Source organism: Elephas maximus, chromosome 7 (genome assembly GCF_024166365.1).
Source record: "Elephas maximus indicus isolate mEleMax1 chromosome 7, mEleMax1 primary haplotype, whole genome shotgun sequence".
Lineage (NCBI taxonomy): Eukaryota > Metazoa > Chordata > Mammalia > Proboscidea > Elephantidae > Elephas > Elephas maximus.
In genome coordinates, this window is record NC_064825.1 from 8418937 (window position 1) to 8443214 (window position 24278).

General features: G+C 37.7%; 1 protein-coding gene across 5 annotated transcripts in view; it reads left to right on the top strand.

Moving 5' to 3' along the window:
• ARHGAP20 (Rho GTPase activating protein 20) overlaps positions 1–24278 on the top strand; it is a 151792-nt gene that overhangs the window by 13194 nt on the left and 114320 nt on the right. For all 5 annotated transcript variants that reach the window (XM_049889334.1, XM_049889331.1, XM_049889336.1 and 2 more), the window contains exon 2: positions 8696–8778. In XM_049889334.1, coding sequence (XP_049745291.1) covers positions 8699–8778 — 80 coding nt within the window. In that variant the 5' untranslated portion in view covers positions 8696–8698. The remainder of the gene's footprint in view (positions 1–8695; positions 8779–24278) is intronic.

The following is a 24278-nucleotide window of genomic DNA, read 5'->3' on the forward strand; positions in this document are numbered from 1 at the left end:
ACCGTATGAAAACACTGAGACACTGGAGGAGTGGTAGATATGGGGAGGAATGGCCAGACCATAATAGGCAGGTGGGCAGAGGTCAGATCTCTGAGGGATTCAAATGGAGAGCCGTTGAAACATTTTGTACAAAAATGTTTTGGACAAGAGGCAAATGAATAATTTCCATTTTCATGTATTATACTTCAGATGATTTTTAGACACATGAAAAAAATCTAGCTGCTAGCTGTGAATCAGTTTTCTGGAATGGAGCCCAGTAGTTTTGTGGTTTTATAATTAACTTTTTAAAAAACAGCTTTGTTGAGATATAATTCACCTACCATACAATTCAGCCATTTAAAGTGTACAGTGCCTTTTAGTATATTCAGAGAATTGTGCATGCATGAGCACAGTCAATTTAGAACATGTTCATTACCCCAAAGAGAAACCTCATACCCCTCAGCGGTCACCTCTCAATCTTCACCTCCCGTTCCCCTAAACCCGAGGCAATCACTAATCTGCTTTTAAGTTTCTTATAGATTTGCTTATTCCAGACATTTCATGTAAATGGAGCCATACAGTATGTGGTCCTTTGTGACCGGTTGCTTTTACTTAGCATAACGTTTTTAAGGTTTGTCCTTGTCGTAGCATGTGTCAGTACTTTATTTCTTTAATTGCCAAATAATATTCCATTATATGGATAAACCATAGTTTATTTATCAGTTATGTCCAGTTGATAGACATTTGAGTTGTCTCCACTTTTTGACTAATAGGAATAATGTTTTTGTGGACATTTGTGTACCAGTTTTTGTGTGGATATATGTTTTCATTTCACTTGGGTATATAAAAAATATATATATATATTTTGGGGTATATACCTGAGTGGAATTGCTGGTATGGTAACTCTGTGTTTAATCGCTTGAGTAACTGCAAAACCGTTTTCCAAAGCAGCGGCACCATTTTACATTTCCACCAGCAGTGTTTAAGGGTTCAATTTCTCTACATTCTCAGCAACACTTGTTATTATCTCCCTTTTGATCATTGCCATTCTAGTGGCTGTAAAGTACTATCTCACTATGGTTTTGATTTGCATTTCCCTGTTGGGTAATGATGTTGAGCATCTTTTCATGTGCTTATTGATCATTGTGTATCTTCTTTGGAGAACTATCTATTCAGATCCCTTGCCCATTTTTTGTTTTTATATTATTATTTGGTTAAAATAATGTCGAATATATTCTGAATACAAGTCCCTTATCAGATATGTGATTTGCAAAAGTTTTCTCCCATTCTGTGGGTTGTCTTTTTTTTTTCCTTTTTGGGCCCAGGTCAAGCAAGGATTTTTAAATAACACAGCTGACAACAATTTTTATAAACAGTAACTGCAGGAACAACAAAACAACCAATTCTTTTACCATAAAAGGGACATGGAAGAAATAAGGAAAACTGTGGATTGATATTCTATAGGAGCCTGTATCAGAAATGAATTGTGAAAATTTATACCCCTCCAGCAGATAGGGGAAAATTCCTTTTGTATTTTGGGTTCAATAAGTAGTTAATTGACTAGAAGGAAAAATGACTGTTAAAACATTCTCTGAAATCTAATCAGCTTTTGATTTTGTGGACAGAATTCAGATATGGGCCAGGCTTATAAGGTCTTACCTCAGAACAGGCTTGGGGCAAACACTGGGTTGCGTCACTTGGTACAGGCTGGAAGTTTTCCTGAGCAGGTTAGATGGGTTATCTTTCCACTTTCTTAATGGTGTCCTTTGAAGCACAAAAGTTTTTAATTTTGACGATGTCCAGTTTATCTGTTTTCCTTTTTTTGTTGCTTGTGCTTTCGGTGTCCTTTCTAAGAAACCATTGCCTGTCCATGGTCACAAAGGTTTATGCCTATGTTTTTGTCTAAGATGTTTATTTATAATTTTAGCCCTTATATGTAGATTTTTTGGTTTGAGTTAATTTTTGTAAATGGTGTGAGGTAGGGATCTAACTTTATTATTTTTGCTTGTGGAGATCCAGTTGTCCTAGCATCATTTGTTGAAATGTAACTAACTTTCTACTTTACTGTCAAGTGTATGTTTACCGTGTGGTTTGAGGTGGTAAATGTCAACATGACGTTCAAAAGAAGCAGTTTGAAGTGTACAGAGATGACTTTTACTGTCAAGTTCCATAGTAAATACTTACATTTTCCTTAATGGCACTATTCCAGCAGAGCCTCTTAAGGGTTTGTTTGTTTTTCTCTGTGTGTTTGAGGGCTGTGGTGGGGGGTGTGGAGAATGAGTGGATTTTAAAATTTTTTTAAGAACTTGAGTTATTGAGTTTATGGTTTGTGCCAGGCATTGCACTAGGTGTTGGGAATGCAAAGATAGGTCTGCTGCAGAGTAGTGTCAGTAAATGATTGTTGAAGGGAGAAATTTGAGAAAGAAGACAGTCCCCGCTCTCTAGAAAGGAAGACAGATAAATAATATAATACAAAACATTATCACTGAGGTGTAATATATGAAGTGAGCTAGGAGCCCAGGGATGTTGAATATATCATTAATCCAGCTAGTTAAAAAAATGACCTAAAGTACAAAGAATCTTGCATGTTAGCTGGTAATGTGGCTGCATTTTCTGTGTTATTATCTAAATATAAAAGAAAAAATGAATTACATCCTCATTCTCATCTTCACTATGGCCTCTGTTTACTGACTCTTGGGCAGAATAGGCTTTTTGACCTACAATACTGAATATAGCTACAGATGAGACTGCATAAAAAAATTAGAGATCTAATTTTTCTCTAGTGTTTGTGTTATACTTTCTTAACAAATGCAAATGGTTGTTACTGAAAAGACAACACTTAAATTAATTTAATTACTATGTATTCCCTTTTACAAACTCTTCCAAGCTCCTCCCTATCTTGTCTCATGGGTCAGGGAGTGGGAGGGTGGGATGGATACTATTTCATGTTTGTTTGATTTTTAGCTCACAAGAAATTCTTGTTTAGGTTTTTGGTCTGCTTAAGAGTAGGTAAATGATACAATATCAGTATAATTCCTGAAAGATTTATGCATTTGATTTTTTGTCTCCTGTACAGTTAGACACATCAGGCTTTTTCTTTTTTTTAAAGATTACCTTTTTAAAAATATTTAGCTTCAGAATGGCATCCACTATTTGAGTCATCTAGATATGACCATCACGTTCTGAAAAATCAATGTTCTGAAAAACCACACTCTGGATTGTGATTTTTTAAACTAACAAAATAAAAATTACGGTTTTGAGCTTACTTTCTGTTTCCTTGAAGCAAAGAATCATAGTTTTCCCTGTCATTGAACAACTGTGTACTTGTTGGAGCTAGTATAGCATAAGCACACCTGTTCTGACAAGTTTGCACTCTTACGCATTTGTAAAAGAATCAGTAGTTTCATTCTATTTCCATGTATTGTATTTTCATGTAGCTGTTATAAACAAAATATGAGGTGATTGAAAGCACCATGGCTTGGGTAGGGCACACCTTAGCTCTTAAAATGACATCTCTGCTTTTTAATACTTTAAAGAGATCTTTTGCAGCAGATTTACCCAAAGTAACGCGTCGTTTGATTTCTTGACTGCTACTTCCATGGCTATTGATTGTGGATCCAAGTCAAATGAAATCCTTGACAACTTAAGTCTTTACTCTGTTTATCATGATGTTGCTTATTGGTCCAGCTGTGAGGATTTTTGTTTTCTTCATGTGAAGGTATAATTCATACTAAAGGCTGTAGTATTTGATCTTCATCAATAAGTGCTTCAGGTCCTCTTCACTTTCCCAAGCAAGGTTGTGTCATCTGCATAACGCAGGTTGTTAATGAGTCCTCCTCCAGTCCTGATGCCCCGTTCTTCTTCATAGAGTTGGCGTCTCAGATTATTTGCTCAGCATGCAGATTGAGTAAGTATGATGAAAGGATACAGTCCTGACGCACACCTTTCCAGCCTTTAAACTATGCAGTATCCCCTTATTTTTTCAAACAACTGCCTCTTGGTCTATGTACAGGTTTCACATGAGCACAGTTAAGTGTCCTGGAATTCCCATTCTTCACAACGTTATCCATAGTTTGTTATGATCCACACAGTCGAATGGAATCGACTCGACGGCAACGGGTTTGGTTTGGTTTTGGACACAGTCGAATACCTTAGCACAGTCAATAAAACACAGGTAAACATCTTTCTGGTATTCTCTGTTTTCAGCCAAGATCCATCTGATAATAGCAGTGATACCCCTCATTCTATGTCCTCTTCTGAATCCAGCTTGAATTTCTGGCAGTTCCCTATCGATATGCTGCCGCAGCTGCTTTTGAGTGCTCTTTAGCAAAATTTTACTTGTGTGTGAGTGATATTAATGATATTGTTTGATAATTTCTGCATTCTGTTGGATTACCTCTCTCTGGAATGGGCAGAAATTTAGATCTCTTCCAATCGGTTGGCCGTGTAGGTGTCTTCCAAATTTCTTGTCATAGACCATTGAGCACCTCCAGCGCTACATCCGTTTGTTGAAACATCTCATTTGGTATATCCGTCAGTTCCTGGACCCTTGTTTTTCGCCAGTGCCTCAGTGCAGCTTGGACTTCTTCCGTCAGTACCATCAGTTCCTGATCATATGCTACCTCCTGCATTGATTGAATGTCAGCCAATTCTTCTCGGTACAGTGTCTCTGTATATTCCTTTCATCTTCTTTTGATGCTTCCTGCATATTTTCCCTGTAGGATCCTTCAGTATTGCAACTCGAGGCTTGAATTTTCTCTTTAGTTCTTTCAGCATGAGAAATGCTGAGGGCGTTCTTCCCTTTTGGTTTTCTAACTCCAGGTCTTTGCACGTGTCGTTATAACACTTTACTTTGTCTTCTTGGCCCACCTTTTGAAATCTTCTGTGCAGCCCTTTTATCATCATTTCTTCCTTTCACTTTAGCTACTCTGCGTTCAAAAGCAAGTTTCCAAGTCTCTTCTGACATCCATATTGGTCTTTTTTATTGTCTTTTTAATAATTTCTTGCATTCTTCATTTATGATATCCTTGATGTCATTCCATTTCTCGTCTGGTCTTCAGTCAGTAATATTTAATGAATCAAATCAGTTCTTGAGATGGCCTTTAAATTCAAGTGGAATATACTTAAGGTCATACTTTGACTCTCATGGGCTTGTTCTAATTTCTTCAGCTATAACTTGTACTTGCATATGAGCAATTGATGATCTGTTCCACTGTTGGCTTCTGGCCTTGTTCTAACTGATGATTTTGAGTTTTTCCATCATCTCTTCCCCCAGATATAGTTGATTTGATTTCTCTTTGTTCCGTCTGGTGAGGTCCATGTGTAAAGTCACCATTTATGTTGGTGAAAAAAGGTATTTGCAATGAAGACATGATTGGACTTGCAAAATCCTATCCTGCAATCTCTGGCATCATTTCATTCACCAAGGCCGTATTTTCCAACTACTATTTCTTCTTCTCTGTTTCCAACTTTTCCATTCCAATCACCAGTAATTATCAATGCATCTCAATTGCATGTTTGATCAATTTCAGACTGCAGAAGTTGGTAGAAATCCTCAATTTCTTCATCTTTGGCATTAGTGGTTGGTGCATAAATTTGAATAATGGTTGTATTAACTAGTTTTCCTTGTAGATGTATGGATATTATCCTATCACTGACAGTGTTGTACTTCAGGATAGATCTTGAAATTTTTTTTTTTTGACAAAGAATGTAATGACATTCCTCATCAATTTGTCATTCCTGGCATAGCAGACCAGATGATTGTCTGATTCAAAATGACTAATATCAGTCCATTTCAGCTCACTAATGCCTAAGGTATGGATGTTTATGTATTCCATTTCATTTTTGATGACTTCCACTTTTCCTAGAGTCATATTTCGTACATTCCACCTTCCGATTATTAATGGATGTTTGTAGCTATTTCTTTTCATTTTGAGTTGTGCCATATCAGCAGGTGAAGGTCTCGAAAGCTTGTCTTCATCCACGTCATTAAGGTCACCTCTACTTTGAGGAGGCGGCTCCTCCCCAGTGATGTTTTGAATGCCTTCCAACGTGAGGGTCTCACCTTCCAGCACTGTGTTAGACAGCGTTCCACTGCTATTCATAAGGTTTTTACTGGAGGTTTTTTTTCGGAAGTAGACCACCAGGTCCTTCGTCCTAGTCTGTTTTAAACCCATCCTAAACCCGTCCACCGTGGGGTAACCCTGCCTGTATTTGAATACTGGAGACATAACTTCAAGCATCACAGCAACACGCAAGCCACCACAGTACAGTAAACTGACAGACGTGAAGGATATCATAAGTAGAAGAGACCTAAGAGATTCTGTAATCCAGGTTTTCTTATTTTATAGATAAGGAAATGGAGGCCCAGAGAAATAACTGAATTGCCTTGGGTCGCATATCCCATTGGTGATAGGGGAAGTCTCTACATACAATATGTAAAGTACATACAGTCGGACCTGAAGTAAAAACAATATTCTACCTGTATTTTGATTACATTCTCTTGAATCTGAGTCCAGCTAAATGAGGTGGGTTTACACAGCATTTGACTCCTTATACATCTGACAATTTTTAACTCAGAAAGTGCAGTCAGGTCACTATGTGTACACATGATACCTAAATTAGGTATCCATGAAGAACTATTTTAAAAGCATTGTTACAGAAGAAAATTTATCACCCTTCTTTGATTATCTGTTCTTGTATTTTAACAGATACCACTTTCAGAAAGATATCTTTATATTAGAAGGCTTTTTAATTTGGGGTCCACAAATCCCGGAGGAATACGTGCCATGGGGGGTTCTGAAGTCTCTAAAATTGTATCCAAAATTTAGTTCATAGCTTTTGTAAATTTCTCAAAGTACCAGTACCTAAGAGCAACCTGGATTCCTCTGTCTATAGTTTAGCCCCTCTTCTTTTTGTCCTATCTTCCTTGGAAGATGCTTACTATCCTCCTTATAATTTAAGTAAAAAATTTGGAGATTTTTTAAACTAAAATTTATAGATTATTACTGTTTCCATATGAAGAATTTTAGATTAGTTTTTCTCACGGGCTCTTAATATTTTCAGTTATCTTTGTGGCTGTCTTTTGAACCCTTTTCAAATTCTTTGTAAACCTGAAAGCCAAGGAGCTCAAAATTAAAAATCATGTACTAATGAAGATCTAGGCTAAAAGCTTGGATCTGTTGACAGCAGTGTGAGAGGGTAAGGGGTGGGAGAAATAAGCCCGCTTAGGTGGGTCCGGGAGTGTGGCCTCAGCTGGGTAGGTTAGGCAGACCCTCAAGGTCAAAGCAGGTAGAGGGTAAAGGGTCCAGGTAAAGCTTGAAGGATTAGGCAGGTTTCAGAGTTTCAAGTAGGGACCATGTCTGGAATAAAGAAAAGCAGGAGAGAAAATAGAAGTCAAGCCTAGCCCTGAAGGTAAAACAGAATCTAGAACATAGCTTGATGCATATGAACAAACTGCCACGGTTCTTGGTAAAATCTATGCAGTCTTCCAGAATTGAGACTTCTCACATGGGGAGGGGCTGCTGGACCTTGCAACACAAATACTTGTCTCCCAGATTTCCTTCTCCCTGCAGTCACATTAGCCTCAGGATGGTTAGGTTCCTGAGGGTTATGTTCCTAAGAGGTGGAACTAGTGGAAACATCGGGGTGGGGTTTGCAAGTAATATTGTATAAACTGTGAAGGAAGGCACCAAACACACATCATGCAAAAACTTTTATACCATTTAACCTTCCCCAAAGCTGATTCCTGGTTAATAACTCCTGATTGGAATGTATAGTATTCTGTAATTCTTACCCACTTAGATCCTGTCTTTTATTAATGTTTTATATAGTTGTTTCAGTTGCTGGCTCATCTGTGCTAAGGAGATTTGGGCATATAATTTATAACACGTGAGCCAAAATACTTAACGCGAGGAGCAGCAACATGAGGCCAGTTTGGGAGAGATCCTGGAGCATAGTCAATTTTGGTAATAAGAGCTGAGCCAGAGTAGTTCAACATTCCTTACTCATCCCTTGAAGAAGGGATTTCCAAATCGGTAAATATTTAAATTTAAAATAAAATGTAAAGGTTGATTGAATGATTGTACAAGGATTTGGTCTCTATGCCTTCGCTTTAACTGGCTTTTTCTTTTCTCGTCTTTCCAAATCCTGTCATTCCTTAAAGCCCAGCTTGGGGATAGTAGTACGTACTGCACCGATGATATTTCCAGGTAGAAATAAGATGATCCATATCAAACCTGTAGAATAGTCTGGCATATAAAAAGCAACACATCTGTTAGATGCAATTGATGATAATGGTTATGATGGTACCTTTCCCAAGCAGTCTCGTCAACATTTAAACTCCTTATTATCTAACCATAAAAAGTACTTACTATATGTACCACTTTTTGACACTTACCATCTTATTTTAGATGTTACAGTTTATGTCATAATGAGGTTGCAAGCTCCAATACAAAAAAACGTGTTGAGTGGATTCTTACTCATAGCAACCTTGTAGGACAGGGTAGAACTGCCCCACAGAGTTTCTAAGGAGTGGCTGGTGGATTCGAACTGCTGACCTTTTGGTTAGCAGCCAAGCTGTTAACCACTGAGCCACCAGGGCTCCTCAGATACAAAAGGCCATATAAAACTTGTTGACTTGGATTGAAAATTGGCATTTACTTACTTTACAAGCCATATGGTCTTTATTTTGATTTTTTCTCCCCCCTCCCCACAGAAAATGAAAACACTAGCGGAAAGGAGGAGGAGTGCTCCGTCTCTTATCCTGGATAAAGCCCTGCAAAAAAGGCCTAGCACCAAGTAAGTGAAAAGCTTTGTATTAGACACTTGGCATGTGCCTGCAACTTTATATCAGATGAAATATTTTATTGATATTTTTGAAATTCTGTCTGTGCCTAAGTTAAATACCTGAATTTCATTTCAGAATAGAAAAGGAGGCATATATATATATATATACACACACACACACACCAAAGAAAAAATCCTGTCGCCGTCCAGCCGATTGCAATTCATAACGACCCTAAAGGACAGAGTAAAACTGCCCCATAGGGTTTGCAAGGAGTGCCTGGTAGATTTGAACTGCTGCCCTTTTGGTAAGCAGAAGTAGCTTTTAACCATTATGCCACCAGGGTTTCCATATATATAAAACAAAGGGATATTAGGTCTAATAGGATTGAGAACCACGCTAATGTCATTTATGATTGTTTTGAGTAAGCGAGCCAATATTATAATATACAGCCATGCCCCTCTCCATCCATGCCTCCCTATCCCTGCTGCAATAATTGGTGCTTACATTAGAGCTGGTTCCCTGAATTCCTACCTCAGTAGTAACAAAAAGAGTTAGGTTTTGTGCTGAAATATATTTTGGAAAAATATTTATTTAAGTTAAAGCTGTGTATGTTTGTATCTTCAGTGTATTCCCTATGAGTTTCTCTAGGTCAGTGATATAAGTGAATAGTCCTGGGGAATAGGACCTTTGCCTATCTTATGGAAATAATGTTTTTACTTGATGTAACTGTTGAATGGTTAGACCTTGAATGTGTGCAAAATATTTGTAAGTAATATGATTTTAGGATTGGGAAGAACCTTAAAGGTGGTTCCCAAGCCTTTCTAATTCACTATTTTGCATATTTTTCAGAAATTTTCCATAGTTGATTCTGATGCTATGTTGGTAAAGAACCACCATGGCAAGTTCTACAGGAATCTTTTTGTCTTTACTTGCCTTGTAAATTCTGAGACAGATTTTTAAGAAATAAAATATAGAATTGGTTTTAAAAATGAACAAAATAGTACATATTTTTAATAAAACAAACAATATGAACATATATCAAGCAAAACGTAATAGTCCCACCCCATTCCAAGGTGTAACCACCATTAATCATCTGTCTAGCCTTCTAAACCCTTTCCTTTGCAAATCTTATTGGAATTTTTATTTGCTTTTCCTCATGTTTAAGTTCTCACTGTAAAGGAGATATGTTGGTTCTTCCATTTTCAAGTTATTTTTTTTTTAATCCAGAAATCAAATTCTATTATAACAACCATTCAAGAAAGCCTTTATATAATTGATATTATATATTGTTCACCTTTCTGTAATGCTCTTGAAGTTAAATAAATCACATTTTATGAATTATTAATGTTAACTTGCTGTTTTAAAGCAGTCATATAATGAATTGTTTTATTAAGTGAATTAACTTTCCAAATTTCAAATTCAAATTTTCTATCAACTATACCAAGGAAATAAGAAAAATTTCTAAAGTTCAAGTTGATAACTCAAAATTTTAGTACCTAAAATATGATGATTACTTTCTCTTGACACATCATGGGAACTAACCTGTAAGAGATTCACATGTACCATGGGGACAGGATAGCAAAGAAACAATGTTTTATTTACTAGCATTTTATATTTCTGGAATTACATCCATATTTTATTTTGGCTTTAAGGTAGTACCTTAGTATTTCTACTGATGTCCCCTAGTTAACTTCTTACTTAGTCATTAATGACTAGTAGATGATAAAGCTTTTATCTAAAGTTTAGTAAACCGTCTGCAGGGGATATAGCAGAATCCTATTTAATAGTTGCTACAACTCAATTTTTATTGAATGTAATGAACAAGAGCTGGGTTTCAAAGAAGAAGAAAGGCTTAGGTTAACTGGTTTGTTAATTTGTGTTTATATTTTAAACAGTTTTATCTCCAGTGACCTTTGATCAACCCAGATAGTGCCTAAGGAGAGGCAGATTATAGATTTTAACACCATTCAATCAGTTGGAGGTGATTCTCTTAGTAATTATTATGTTATCTGGCATGGCAGAAGACAGAAATCTTTCCCACTAAGAAGGCTAGAGGTTTTCTAGGGTGAGTGGTTACAACATGGTTACGCTCAACTTCTCTTCAGTACAAAGGGTAGCATTCAGTTCTGTGTATAAGGACATCCTCATCTCATCTTTCTGGCAAGACTCTGGGCACACATAGTAGAGGGCTTACTTTTCTTAAAAGAGAAATGAAAGTGTTAGACTATATTATCTGTTAAAACCCTTGTAAGTCCTACGGTTATATCACTAACATCAGTTGAATCTCAACAAATCCAAAGACTTCCCTATACAGAGCCTGAGTTCCAATCATTCTCAATTACTTGCAGTTCCCTAAGCATACCACACGCTCTAGCTTGGCTCAGAGGTCGCTTCCTTCAGAAGCTCCTCTAACCCTACATCACTAAGAGCCACGCTCCTGTAGCGCCTGGTGTTACCATTTAATCAGAGCACTCATCATACTGCGTTGTAATCATCTTATCTGTCCCTTCTCTTCAGTGCACTTTTAAATATTTACTAATAAAATAATGCCTTGTAGATACTAGGTGTTCAAATATTATATGTTGGATGAATTAGTGGATAAATGAGATACTTAGTTCCCAAACCAAAGTAAGAATTTAGTAAGTTAGCACGGTAGTGTCCGACTCTCCTGCCTTTCTTCAAGCGGGCAGTACATAAGAGACATTCATTGGTATTATTTGTGAATTTCTGGCTAGAGAAAAGAGTTTGCCTTTTAACAAAATGATTTTGAGCTATTGTTAGGAAGTCACCTCATGCAACAAAATACCACAAGAGCCCATATATGTCATCTGAAAATGTCGGCATTCTCGTGGTATTTCTTCGGTGTTTATTTAGGAAGGAAATCGAGTCATACAGACTTTCTCTCCAGAAATTCGCTTGTTTTGATATGGTATTCAGCCCACTTTATAGAAGTCAGACAAAAATTTACCCCATTTTGTTTTAAGTAGAAACCTTTTAGCGCTTTTAAGTTGGCATTCACCATCTGCCTCCATCTGCAATCCCAAATTAATTTATTCTATGTGTGCTGTTTGCAATACTCTGTGCTAGGTTCTTTATAAATAGTATCTTTTAAATCTCTTCTCACCGCTGCTAAAAAGAGAGAAGGGCAACACCAGGGAAGCACTGTGGGGCAGTGAAAGTGCTTGGGTTTTGGCTGTGTGACCGTAAATAAATTACGTAATCTCTGAGCCTCGGTATTTTTCTCTGTAAAATAATGATCATAATACTTGCGTCATAGGATATAAAATGAGAAATAAGTGCAAATGCCTAGAAGAATGACTTAGTTGTTTTTAGCTTCCTTCTTCCCTTCCCTTAGATATATTTCATTTCCAAGCTTTAAACCTCCTGGCTCATCTTGCAAAGTCAAGTATGTTAATAAAAAGCACCTGCTTTATCATGCAGCATTGTATGACCACAAGTGAATCATTGAGCTGGGTTCATTGTGTTGAGAAAATTAAGTCAAAGACTTCCCATAGGTTACACAGTTGATTAATGGTAGAGGCAGGACTAGAACCCAGATCTCTGGTCTTGATGGAATATTCTTTGCATTCCACAAATGAAAGGACAGGGCTGATACAGTGGTTATAAGCATGGATGCTATAGCCAGAGTGCCAGGTTTTAATCTCAATACCAGTTACTGTCTACTCTGATTCGTGGTGACCTCATGTGTCAGGGTAGAATTGTGCTCCGTAGGGTTTTCAATGGCTGATTTTTTGTAAGCAAATTGCCAGTTCTGCCACTTAATACCCGTGTGACTTTGGGTAAGTTTTTTAACCAAGGATAATAATAGTAATATTTATCTCATATCTCATATCTCATAGGGTTGTAAGGAAGACTAACTGGGTCTTATATATGTAAAGTTCTTCAAGTAGCCCCTGACATGTAATTAGTGATAGATCAATAAGTAGAGAGATAGGTATTTATGTAGACTATTATTACTAGTGGTAGCAGCAGTAGTAACTACAGAAGTACACATTACTGCGGTAGAGAGACTCTGAGGACCAGAGCAGATGGGAGATAAAAAAGAGATGAAAGATGCAGAGTCTGGAAGCCAGCTACAATGTAATATTAAGTTCATTTTAACAAGGCAGTTATATTTCTAGGTCTAGCCTGAGGTAAGATTGGGACAGAACATTTTGGACTTATTCTTGGTGTAAACCCTGACAACTCCTGAGATTTCCCTCGGCAGAGTTTCTAGGTGTGCCTAGAATGACTCTGGGGAATGAGGGCTTGGGTCATGGATGACTGACCTGGTTTTCTCAGTCACTTGAGCTGAAGCAGCTCTAGGAGGTTCATATCTGGCCAGAGCTATGAATTACAAGTAGATACATATAGATTTGGCCATTTGGGGTGAGAATGACAGAGTGGGAGTCACCAAGCAGAAGGCATTGGAGAACTAGGAGAGCAGCTGGCTTCTACTTTTGTGGTCAGCTCACTCCTGTTACGTATGAATAAACACATACACACACCCTAAAATCATCCCACTCGGGCTTCTCCCCTCATTGTGTTCTATAAGTGTCTCATCATTCTATTTTCTTTTTTCTCCATTAGTGTTAGCCTCGTAATCTTAAGAGTCATCTGAAGTAGGTGATAACTTACTGTACTTTTCAATGAAAGGCACACATATACTTTGGAGTGACTTACTGAGGATTGTGCTACAGTATACTTTGATAACAGAATGAAAGCCACTTCTACGTGATGGTTCAGCGAGCACCTTCCAGATGTGGTAAAGGGAGTGAACTGAATGATGTCACGGAGCCCTCTCCTATGCCGAGATGCTAAGATGGTTGTGGTAACAGTTTGAATAACTTAAAGAAAAAGCTAATTTAAAAGAAAAGTTACTAGACTTCTTTTGGAATTTAAACCTTCTGTGCCTAAATACGGTTTCTAGGTACAAGGCTTGTAAATAAAATTTTGGATTTTAGAGATTTTTCTAAAAACCTTTAAGACCTTCTCAAAATTACAATAAACGATATTGACATGTTATCTTAGAAAAAACCTGTGCCAAACACAATTCCTTGTGCTCTTTTGCATGCCAGCTGGCTCTGCATGAGGCCCATTCCTACTGTTTTGCACGGTGTGTTCTCAGATTTTAATTGAGAGATCCATAGAGGAGCCAAGGTATGAGATGAGAAGAACACCAGAGTCGAAATTTAATACATCAAGATTGCCAGCAGCCTGCAAGATCCCCTTTTTTTTCCTTGCAAGGAAAATTATTCAAAGTTGTAAAATTCCAACGTCAAGAGAAGAGACAGTAATCGCTTTATAAAGTGGCAAAGTTGGCAAAGTTTTACCAAAATGGAATTCACCGTTTGCTTAGGTAAAAGGCTTCCCAGGCCCACATACCACTTTATTCTTTTCGAAGTACTTTCCATATTCTTTAAAAGCAATCAGATGCATCTGTTCCTGATGCAGCGGGCTGTTTTCTTGTGGTATGATTCTGGGAGGAAACCCTTAGAAGATGCTGTTAAGTCTCTCCACGTTCTGCTGGGATTTGACAGGGTCAAATTAGTTTATTTTTGCACTTGCAGATCAGCACAGCCATTTAATTTCTTCATTCCAACTCTACCTTAATTTGCTAATTGCGGTTATGATTCAATTTTATCTTTCATTTTGGCACAAGGAAAGCACTACCTCTTTAGTGACTGTTTTTTAACCCTTCCTCACTCCTAGGCACAGGGTTAGTAGGCTGCCCTAAGGCAGCCTTGCTAAAAAAAAAAAAAAAAAAAAAAAAGGCAGCCTTGCTAGATCCTCCTTTTTCCTCCACAGCTTGAATTCTAGAGTTCCTCAGAGGTGCTTTGGCATTTCATAACTGACTTTCCTTCAGAACCCTGAAGAAAGCAGAAGAATAATTACTGTTAATAGTACGAGAAGCTTCATCCTGTTGTGGCTAAGGAAGTGTGAACTCTGGAGCCATCCTTCTTGACTTAAACTCTGGCCCTGCTTCCAACCAGTTGTGAGAATTCAGGGAAGCTACTTAACTTCTTCAGGCCTCGCTTTCTTCATCTGTAAAATGGGGATAAACTCCACAGGGTATCAAAAGAGTTAATATTATACCTGGCAGGATGTGTTATTATAAATTTCTTGTTAGATGAAATTTAAACATACATAAATCCTTATGGTCCACTGTCACATATTCTGAGTTTTCCAGGATTAAGCTTTCTCTTCCCAACCTGTCTGCTTTTGAGTGAAGGGACCATGTTTTTTACTGATGAAGATCTACTTGTTCACTACTCTGTAAATATTAACTGAATTTCATGAATGATCAGTTTTTTCCCCAAGCTAAGAAGGTCAGTTCTCATTTGGAGTGGAAAGAGGGGTAAGAATCTACTGCTCCCTGAGGAAGTAACATAGGCAGTGTTGAAAAGAAAAGTCAGCTCTGGGGTGACTACCTGTTTAATGTGCATTGATTTAAATGCGCTCATGTTTAACATGTCACTGTTATGGATTGAATTGTGTACCCCTCCCCACCAAATTATACGTTGGCATTCTAACCCCTATACTTGTGGATGTAATCCCATTTGGGAATAGGGTTTTCTTTGTTATGTTAATGAGGCCATACATTGTAGGATGGTTTTAAACCAATCGCTTTTGAGATATAAAAGGAGCAGATTAGGCACAGAAGCAAGGAGCAAGTACTGGTGGGGGAAGAGAGATGCCAGACCACATGAAAATTACCAAGAAACCAAGGAACAGAAGCTGAAAAGTGACAAGGACCTTCCTCCAGAGCTGACAGAGACAGTTTCCCTTAGAGCTGGTGCTCTGAATTCAGACTTCTAGCGTCCTAAATTGTGAGAAAATAAATTTGTTTGTTAAAGCCACCCACTTGCGGTATTTCTGTTATAGCAGCACTAGATAACTAAAACACCATCATCCGTATGGTGAGTTATTTCCATTCCTCCTTTTACTGAATAGCTCCTGGCGTAATGAGAAAACACAGAGAATGGATTCTAGTTCCTGTTGTTTCACTATCTACTATAAGCCCTGTAGAGTCAGCCACCCATCCTTTCTGCATCTGGAGCTTTTTCCTCATCTGTACATGGTGTGGTGGGGCGGAGTGGACTAAATTCTTCACTTCCTCCAGCAGCCCCCAGTGTGACAATTTTGCATTTTTTATGCTAACGGTAACCTAATCACAAGGAAAATGGAAAAGAGCATGAATGATCCTTGCAAACCCTTTTCTCAAAGACGGCTCACTATGGGTTAGGCATTAAATAAGACTTGCTTTCCTGAACTCTCCTTCAAGGTGCTCACTGCCTAGTGGAAGAGAAAAATGTCAAAAGTCAATGATTTTGATAGAATATGAGTGCTCTAATTAAGGTAGAAACAGGAGAACAAAGAAGCTGCCCTGGAGCATGAGGGAAGGCTTCATAGAGGCGTAGTGTCTGTGCTGTGTTTTGATGGATGAGTATGGGTTCTCCAGCAGACGAACAGGCTACATAATACTGTAGGAATAAGAATTTAAGTTATAGCTCAAAGTTTGCAGAAAGGAGTGGCAGGAGATGAGGGCTTTAGATTTCTAGAAAGTGAGGAATCAGAAAATTGGAATGTGTGATGTGATTGAATTTGTGTTTTTTCAAAGACAGCTCTAAGAATTGATTGGAAATGAGATAGACAGCTCAGGCAGGGAGCCTATTTATGAGACAGTGAAGAGGAAAAATTTCAGAGATATTTATGTGAGAATCAGTAAGATTTAAATGTAAGGCAGTGAGTGAAGTCTTTAGCTTTAGGAGCCTCGGTAGATGGTAATGACATTAACAGGTTGGCTAATCAAGAAGATGAGCAAGTTGTTGGGAGAATAAATATGGTTTCACGGAATTTGGTGTAGGGCAAAGCGAATGGCAATACCAGTAACAGCTGTACTTTAAATTGAGTGCTTACTGTGTCCTAACATCTAAGCGAAGCATTTCATGGTCACGTTGTTGGGTGGCTTTTCCACTTGACAGAGAAAGATATTTATTCTTAGAGATTTAAAGTAATTTACCTTAGTTCTCACAACTATTAAATAATGGAGTTGGAATTTCAATCTACTTCTCTCTGCCTCTAAAAGTTATAATCTTCACCAATATACTATACTGCCTCAATGAAATGAATTCAAACTTGAGAATTTCCTATCTCATAAGCTAGATTTAAGAAACCTCACTGTTACTAGTACAGTAAACTCATTGTGGCCATTAGGTTCTGTCAGTTGTGATTCCATGTGGGCATCTCAGAGCTCAACACTTTAAATGAAAATGACAGAATGGCTTTGAAACGTGCATGCCGCATATCCACCAGCAACGGATGTCATTGACTCTTACCTCCAACTCACAGAGGCTACAAATCCCTGTAAATTTACATTGCTTAATGTAATTCCTTATGTACTTAAATTTAGATATTTTCTAGTATAAAGCAATAAGTTAAAATGTGATATATTGTATTTTGTATTGTTCATTTTTGGCTATAATTTTTAATGTTAATATCAAAGTTCATGGCCTGTGTCAGAAAATGTGGTTGTATGGTATTTGATTTTTTATTTTTCTTTATGACTTGATACATAGTGAGATTTTACATGTATGACATGTATGTTTGGAAAGTATGTTACCTGTTTTGTAAATCGTCAGTTAAAAAAACCCACTGCTGTCGAGTCGATTCCGACTCATAGCGACCCTGTACTCTTCCTAATATTTGTCCTCTTGCTCTGTCACTTGCTAAAAGAGCTGTATGTAATGTTTCCCACTTCAGTTGTGGACTTAAATTTCTTATTATCCTCTTAGTTTCCTGCTTTATATGTTTTGAAACTATACTGTTAGATCCACAAAGTTCCGGATAGTTATTTCTTCTTGGTGTATTGTACCTTGTATCAAATAGAAGTACCCCTGTCTTGCTTTTTCTTTTGTGTCTGTCTTTAGCCCAACAGAATGTTTTTGAGATTCACCCACGTTGCATGTATCAGTGGTTTGTTCCTGTTTTTGCCAGGTAGTAGTCCATTGTATGGATATACTCCAATTTGTTTATTCATTCACATATTGATAGACTTTTGAGTCGTTTGCAGTTTGGGGTCTTAGGAAGAAAGCTGCCATGAACATTTGTTTATAAGGCTTTATGTGGACATATGTTTTCATTCTGTAAATATCTAAGAGTTGAATAACTGGGTCAAATGGTAAGTGTTTAAAAGACACTGCCAGACTACCTTGTAAGTGGTTGTAGCGTTTTACATATCCACCAGCAACACATGAGAATTCCAGTTGTTCCATATCTTCACCAAAACTTAGTAAAGACTTTTTTAAGAAAATTTTATCCATGCTGGTGCTTTTTTGTTTTTTTAGTGGTTGTATAGTGGTGTTTATTGCATTTTCCTGAAGACAAATGATATTGTGTACCTTTTTCTTTGTTCAAATCTTTTGCCTGTTTCTTCATTTGTAAACTTTTGGAGTTGTAAGAGGTCTTTATGTATTCTGGATAGAGGTCTTTTGTCAAATATGCATACTGTGAATATTCCCTCTAAGTCTGTGTCTTGTCTTTTCATTTTCTGTTAGGGTTTTTTGAGGAGCAGAAGTTCTTAGTTGTGATGAAGTCTAATTTATCAAATTTATCTTCCACAGCTTGTGGCTTTGTACCTATCTAAGAAATATTTGACTATCCAAAAATCTCAAAGATATTCGTTCTCCTATGTTTTCTTCTAGAAATATTATAGTTTTAGTTTTTTTAAGTTTAGATCTGTGATGTGTTTTGTGTGTGCTACAACATAATAACCAAAAAAAAAAAAACCCATTGCTGACAAGTTGATTCCAACTCGTCACGACCCTTTGGACAGAGTAGAACTGCCACATAAGGTTTCCAGGGAGCAGCTGGTAGATTGAAACTGCCAACCTTTTGGTTAACAGCTGAGCTCTTAACCACTGTGCCACCAGAGCCTCCTACAAGATAAGGGTAGTGGTTTATTATTTTTCCTTATGGATACCTAATTTTTGCAACACTAAATAGTTAAAAAAAAAGAGCTTAAATTGGGAAAAAGGGCATATGTTTTCACTCTGGATTCTTTGCCAAAAACCAGTTGACCATATGTATATAGGTTAACTTCTGAACACACTCTGTTTCGTTGATCCGTGTGTCTGTCCTTACCAACATTATCGTATCTTGATTATTGAGCTTTCTGGTAAGTCCCTTTTCAGTTCTTCGATCCCATCCAGTGACACCGCATTAGATTTAGTCATCAAGTTTCTTTAGGCTCCTCTAGACTATGACAGTTTCTCAGACTTCTCTTGTTCTAATGACCATGAGAGTTTTTAGAAGTACTAGCCAGGTATTTCATAATGTCCTTTAATTTGGGTTTCTCCTACCTCTCGCTAAACTCACTAGTTTTAGAAGCTGTTTTGTAGATTCCATTAAACTTGCCAGATGGACTGTCTTGTTGTCTGCAAATAGGGACAACTTTACTTTTTCCTGTCCCAGTCTAGATTCCTTTTATTTCTTTTTCTTACCTGACTGCTTTGGCTGAAACTTTCAGTACAGTGTTGAAGAGAAGTAGTGATAGTGGACATCTTTGTCTTATTCCGGATCTCAGGAGAAAAGAGGAAGTTCCCTTCTATTCCTTGATTTCTGAGTTTTTATCATCAATGAGTGTTGAATTTTGTCAAATGCTTTCCTAGCCACTTAATGAGATAATATGATTTTTCTTTTTGATTTGTTAATATCTGAATTATATTGATTGATTTTAGAATGTTATACCAACTCTTCATTCCTCAGATTAAACCCATTTGGCCATGATGTAATATCTTTTTTCAAATATTATCGGATTCAGTTTGCTTAAAAGTAGTATTTTTAGAATTTTGCATCTGTGTTCATGAGGGATATTGGTCTGTAGTTATCTTTTCTTGTTATATCTTTGTCTGATTCTGGTATTAGGCTAGTGCTAGGCTCCAAGAATGAGTTGGGAAACATTTTTCTCCCCATTCAATTTTCTGGAAGAATTTGTATAGAATTGTTTTGTGTGTGTGTGTTGGTTTGTGTGTGTGCTTGTGTTTTTCTTAAATGTTTGGTAGAATTCACCTGTGAAGCCATCTGGGCCTGGAGATTTTTGTTGTTGTTTTGGGTTTTGTTTTTATGGGAAGATTTTTACTGTATATTCAATTTCTGTAATAGATATAGGACTATTGAGGTTATTTATTTCTTTTTGAGTAAGCTTTGGTAGGTTATATAGTTCAAGGAATTTTTCTATTTTATCTAAGTTGTCAAATTTATACCCCTAAAGCTTTTCATATATTCACTTATCCTTTTAACATCTGAAGCGTCTGTAGTGATGGTCCCCCTTAAATTCCTGATATTAGTAATTTGTGCCTTCTCTCTTTTTATTTTTCCTAATCAGTCTAGTAGAAGTTGAACAATTTTATCAATATTCTCAAAGAGCCAGCTTTTGGTTCCAGTGATTTTTCTCTGTTTTTCTGTTTTATACTGTACTCGTTTCCACTTTGATCTTATTTCCTTTCTTCTGCTTGCTTTGGATTTGATTCGCAATTATTTTTCTAGTTTCTTAAGGTAAAAGCCAAGGCCATTGTTTTAGGATTTTTCTTCTTTTCCAACACAGGTACTGAGTGGTGTAACCTTCTCCCTAAGCACTGCTTTAATGATATCCTACAAATTCTGACATGTAGTGTATTCATTTTCATTCAGTTCAAAATACTTTCTAATTTCCTTTTTGGTTTTTTTCTTTGATCCATCGGTTGTTTGAGTGTGTTATTTAGTACGAGAAGATATTCTTGGTTCATCTTGTATACTTCCTGCCTAGAGCTGGAATCAGGTATTTCTCTAAGGAGCATTGGTTGGTTCCTTTCAGTAAGGATGGTAGTTAAACACTACAATCTGAGGACTAGATGCATTCATTACTACTGGGTTTGCTGTCATTTCCTGGTCTTTTCAGTGGACATCACAAGGAAAATATATTTTCTTTAAAGATAAAATAAATCATGACTGAATTTGTATAATTTCCCATTCAGACTTAGAAATACAGGTTTTTCACTTTATTTAGTGTGTTTTCTAAAACATCTGTGTTTTCTTTCTTTCGTGTTGGGATACCACTTTCAATGATGCTGGGAATATAGGAATTAGCATATCATATAATTACATTATCTTACAATAAATACACAACAATTCCAGAAAAACAGTATCAACACTAACATCCTGATATGATTACTAAAAATAGTAAAGATTTTTGGAGGTAATTATCTTTACGGTATATCCCGAAAGTGATGTTACTGTTTTTAAAGTCACTTGGAATAGTTTGCCGTGTGGTTATGCCAATGACTGGACATAAATTTTGATTTATTTGTTTAATTTTATTTTTTATACTTTTAAATTTTTTATTTGATATTGTAAATCTATAAATATGTACATAGTTCAAGTTGAATTTACTAAAACAAAAGAGTTTCTATTTCTCTCTACTCAACCCTGTATTTTCCCTTTGCCGTTGTTGTTAGGTGCTGCCGAGTCAGTTCCGACTCATAAGGACCCTAGGTACCACAGAATAAAACATTGCCCAGTCCTGCATCCTCCTCACAGTCATTGTTATACTTGAGCCCATTGTTGCAGCCACTGTATCAATCCATTTCATTGAGGGTCTTCCCCTTTTCCACTGACCCTGTACCTTAACCAAGCATGATGTCCTTCTCCAAGGACTGATCCCTCCTGACAACATGTCCAAAGTATATGAGGCACAGTCTTTCCATCCTTGGTTCTAAGGAGCATTCTGGTTGTACTTCTTCCAAGATGGATTTGATTATTCTTTTGGCAGTCCATGGTATATTCAGCATTCTTCACCAACACCACAATTCAAAGGCATCAATTCTTCTTCAGCCTTCCTTATTCATTGTCCAGCTTTCACATGCATATGACACGATTGAAAATACCATAACTTGGGTTAGCCACACCTTAGTCTTCAAGGTGACAACTTTGCTTTTCAACACTCCAAAGAGGTCTTTTGCAGCAGATTTGCCTAATGCAGTGTGTCTTTTGATTTCTTGACTGATGCTTCCATGGGTGCTGATTGTGGAATCAAGTAAAATGAAATCCTTGAGGCGGAGCCAAGATGGCGGAATAGACAGACATTTGCGGCGAGCCCTCTTTACAACAAAAACCTGAAAAAACAAGTGAAAGGAGTATATTTGTGACAAGCTGGGAGCCCTGAGCATCAAAGACAAGCTTAGACAACGAACTGAGGGGCAGGGGGAGGAAGGAACCGTTCAGAAGTGGAGAGAAGTTACTGGACCTGAATTGCAGGGAGCCCTCAGGAACCATTCCTGGAGCGGCGGTGACGGCGGGCTGGTACTAGCATTCACTCGCGGTTTCCTCAGGGAGAAGAAGCCAGCTGCACAGCCTACTCACACCTCCAGAACCTGAGGAGAAGGGCGCTCTTGGAAAAAAGCTAACTACTTGCGTATATTTTACTGCCCCGCCCCCTCCCCCCGCCACCGCCACCAAGCCGGCTTCGGTGGCTGAATCCCTGGGCTTGAGATAGGCCCTGTTTAGCACCTAGAACCATCCTCCTGGCCTTGGGGAAGAAAAAACTTTGCAAGCAGGGGGAAAAGATAATTTGCTAGCTCCATTAACCAGGGGAGCTCAGGACAGAAACGACTCCTGTCCAGGCATAAACCATCCATGGAACTTGAGCACCTTTCCCTTCTGCATGGACCTGTGTGGGCCTATTTCGGGAGAAGAGGCCCTTGTTGTCAAACTCCAACTATTTCAGCTGTGCAGTGGAGAGGTGGGTGTTTGATGTTTGACATTGCTTTGCCTATTAAAGTCCTCACCTACCCACATCAGGAACCTAAGGACTGGTAGCTCCACTCAGGTTACCCAGCCACCTGTGACAGGGGTCCAAAGATAACTGGTACCTCTCAGTCCTTACAGCCAAAAACATTGACTGCCCATGGTCCATCTGCAGAACCCACCCACCAGCATGCTCTAGGGAACAGAGACATGTTTTCCTCAGAGACACTTGGGGGTTGGCTCTCAGCCCCCTGCCTTGTTCAGAGTGTGACCCCCTGCTGCAATCAGAAACCAGTGTATACGCCAGTCACCCCTGCCCCTCTAAGACTGTAGGACAGAGCCTGTACCACACACTTGATGATCAGCTACCTGTAAACCTAAGCTGGATTCATACAAGAAAACTGAATGGACTCCAAGAATGATATACCTGACAACAGCTCTAGCCAGCTGGGGACAGGACATCAGAGCTCCAAAGGCAAAAATAATCAAGCTAGCTCACTCAGGCAACCCATAGGGGTATACCAAAACAAAACAAAGCAAGAAGCTACGACACAGTAAGCAAGCATAAACTAATACAATAACTTATAGATGGCTCGGAGACAACAGTCAATATCAAGACACATAAAGAAACAAATCATGATCACCTCAACAGGGTCTCAAAACAAAGAATCCAGGGATGGTCTAGATGAAAGTGCATTCCTGGAATTACCAGAGCCAGAATACAAAAGTTTAATATATAGAACCTTTCAAAACATCAGGAAGGAAATGAGACAATACACAGAACGAGCCAAGGAACACACAAAAAAAGCAATTGAAGAAATTGGAAGGATTATTCAGGATCATAATGAAAAGTTTAATAAGCTAGAAAAATCCATAGACAGCAATCAGAAATTCAGAAGATTAACAATAAAATTACAGAAGTAGACAACTCAGTAGAAAGTCAGAGGACCAGAGTTGAGCAAGTAGAAGCTAGAATTTCTGAACTCGAAGATGAATCACTTGCCACTAATATATTTGAAGAAAAAGCAGATAAAAGAATTTTAAAAAATGAGGAAACCTTAAGAATCATGTGGGACTCTATCAAGAGAAATAACCTACAAGTGATTGGAGTACCAGAACAGGGAGGGATAACAGAAAATACAGAGAGAGTTGTTGAAGATTTGTTGGCAGAAAACTTCCCTGATATTGTGAAAGATGAGAAGATATCTATCCAAGATGCTCATCGAGCTCCATATAAGGAAGATCTGAAAAGAAAGTCACCAAGACATATTATAATCAAACTTGCCAAAACCAAAGATAAAGAGAGAATTATAAGAACAGTGAGGGATAAAAGAAAAGTCACCTGCAAAGGACAGCCAATAAGAATAAGCTTGGACTACTCAGCAGAAACCATGCAGGCAAGAAGGCAAAGGGATGACATATTTAAAAAATTGAAGGATAAAAATTGCCTGCCACGAATCATATATCCATCAAAACTGTCTTTTAAATATGAAGGTGAAATTAAGACATTTCAGATAAATACAAGTTGAGGGAATTTGTAAAAACCAAACCAAAACTATAAGAAATACTAAAGGCAGTTCTTTGGTTAGAAAATCAATAATACCAGGTATCAACCCAAGACTAGAACACTGGGCAGAGCAACCAGAAGTCAACCCAGATAGGGAAATCCAAAAAAACAAAACAAGATGTTAAAAAAAAAAAAAAACCTCAAGACAGGGTAATAGTGATC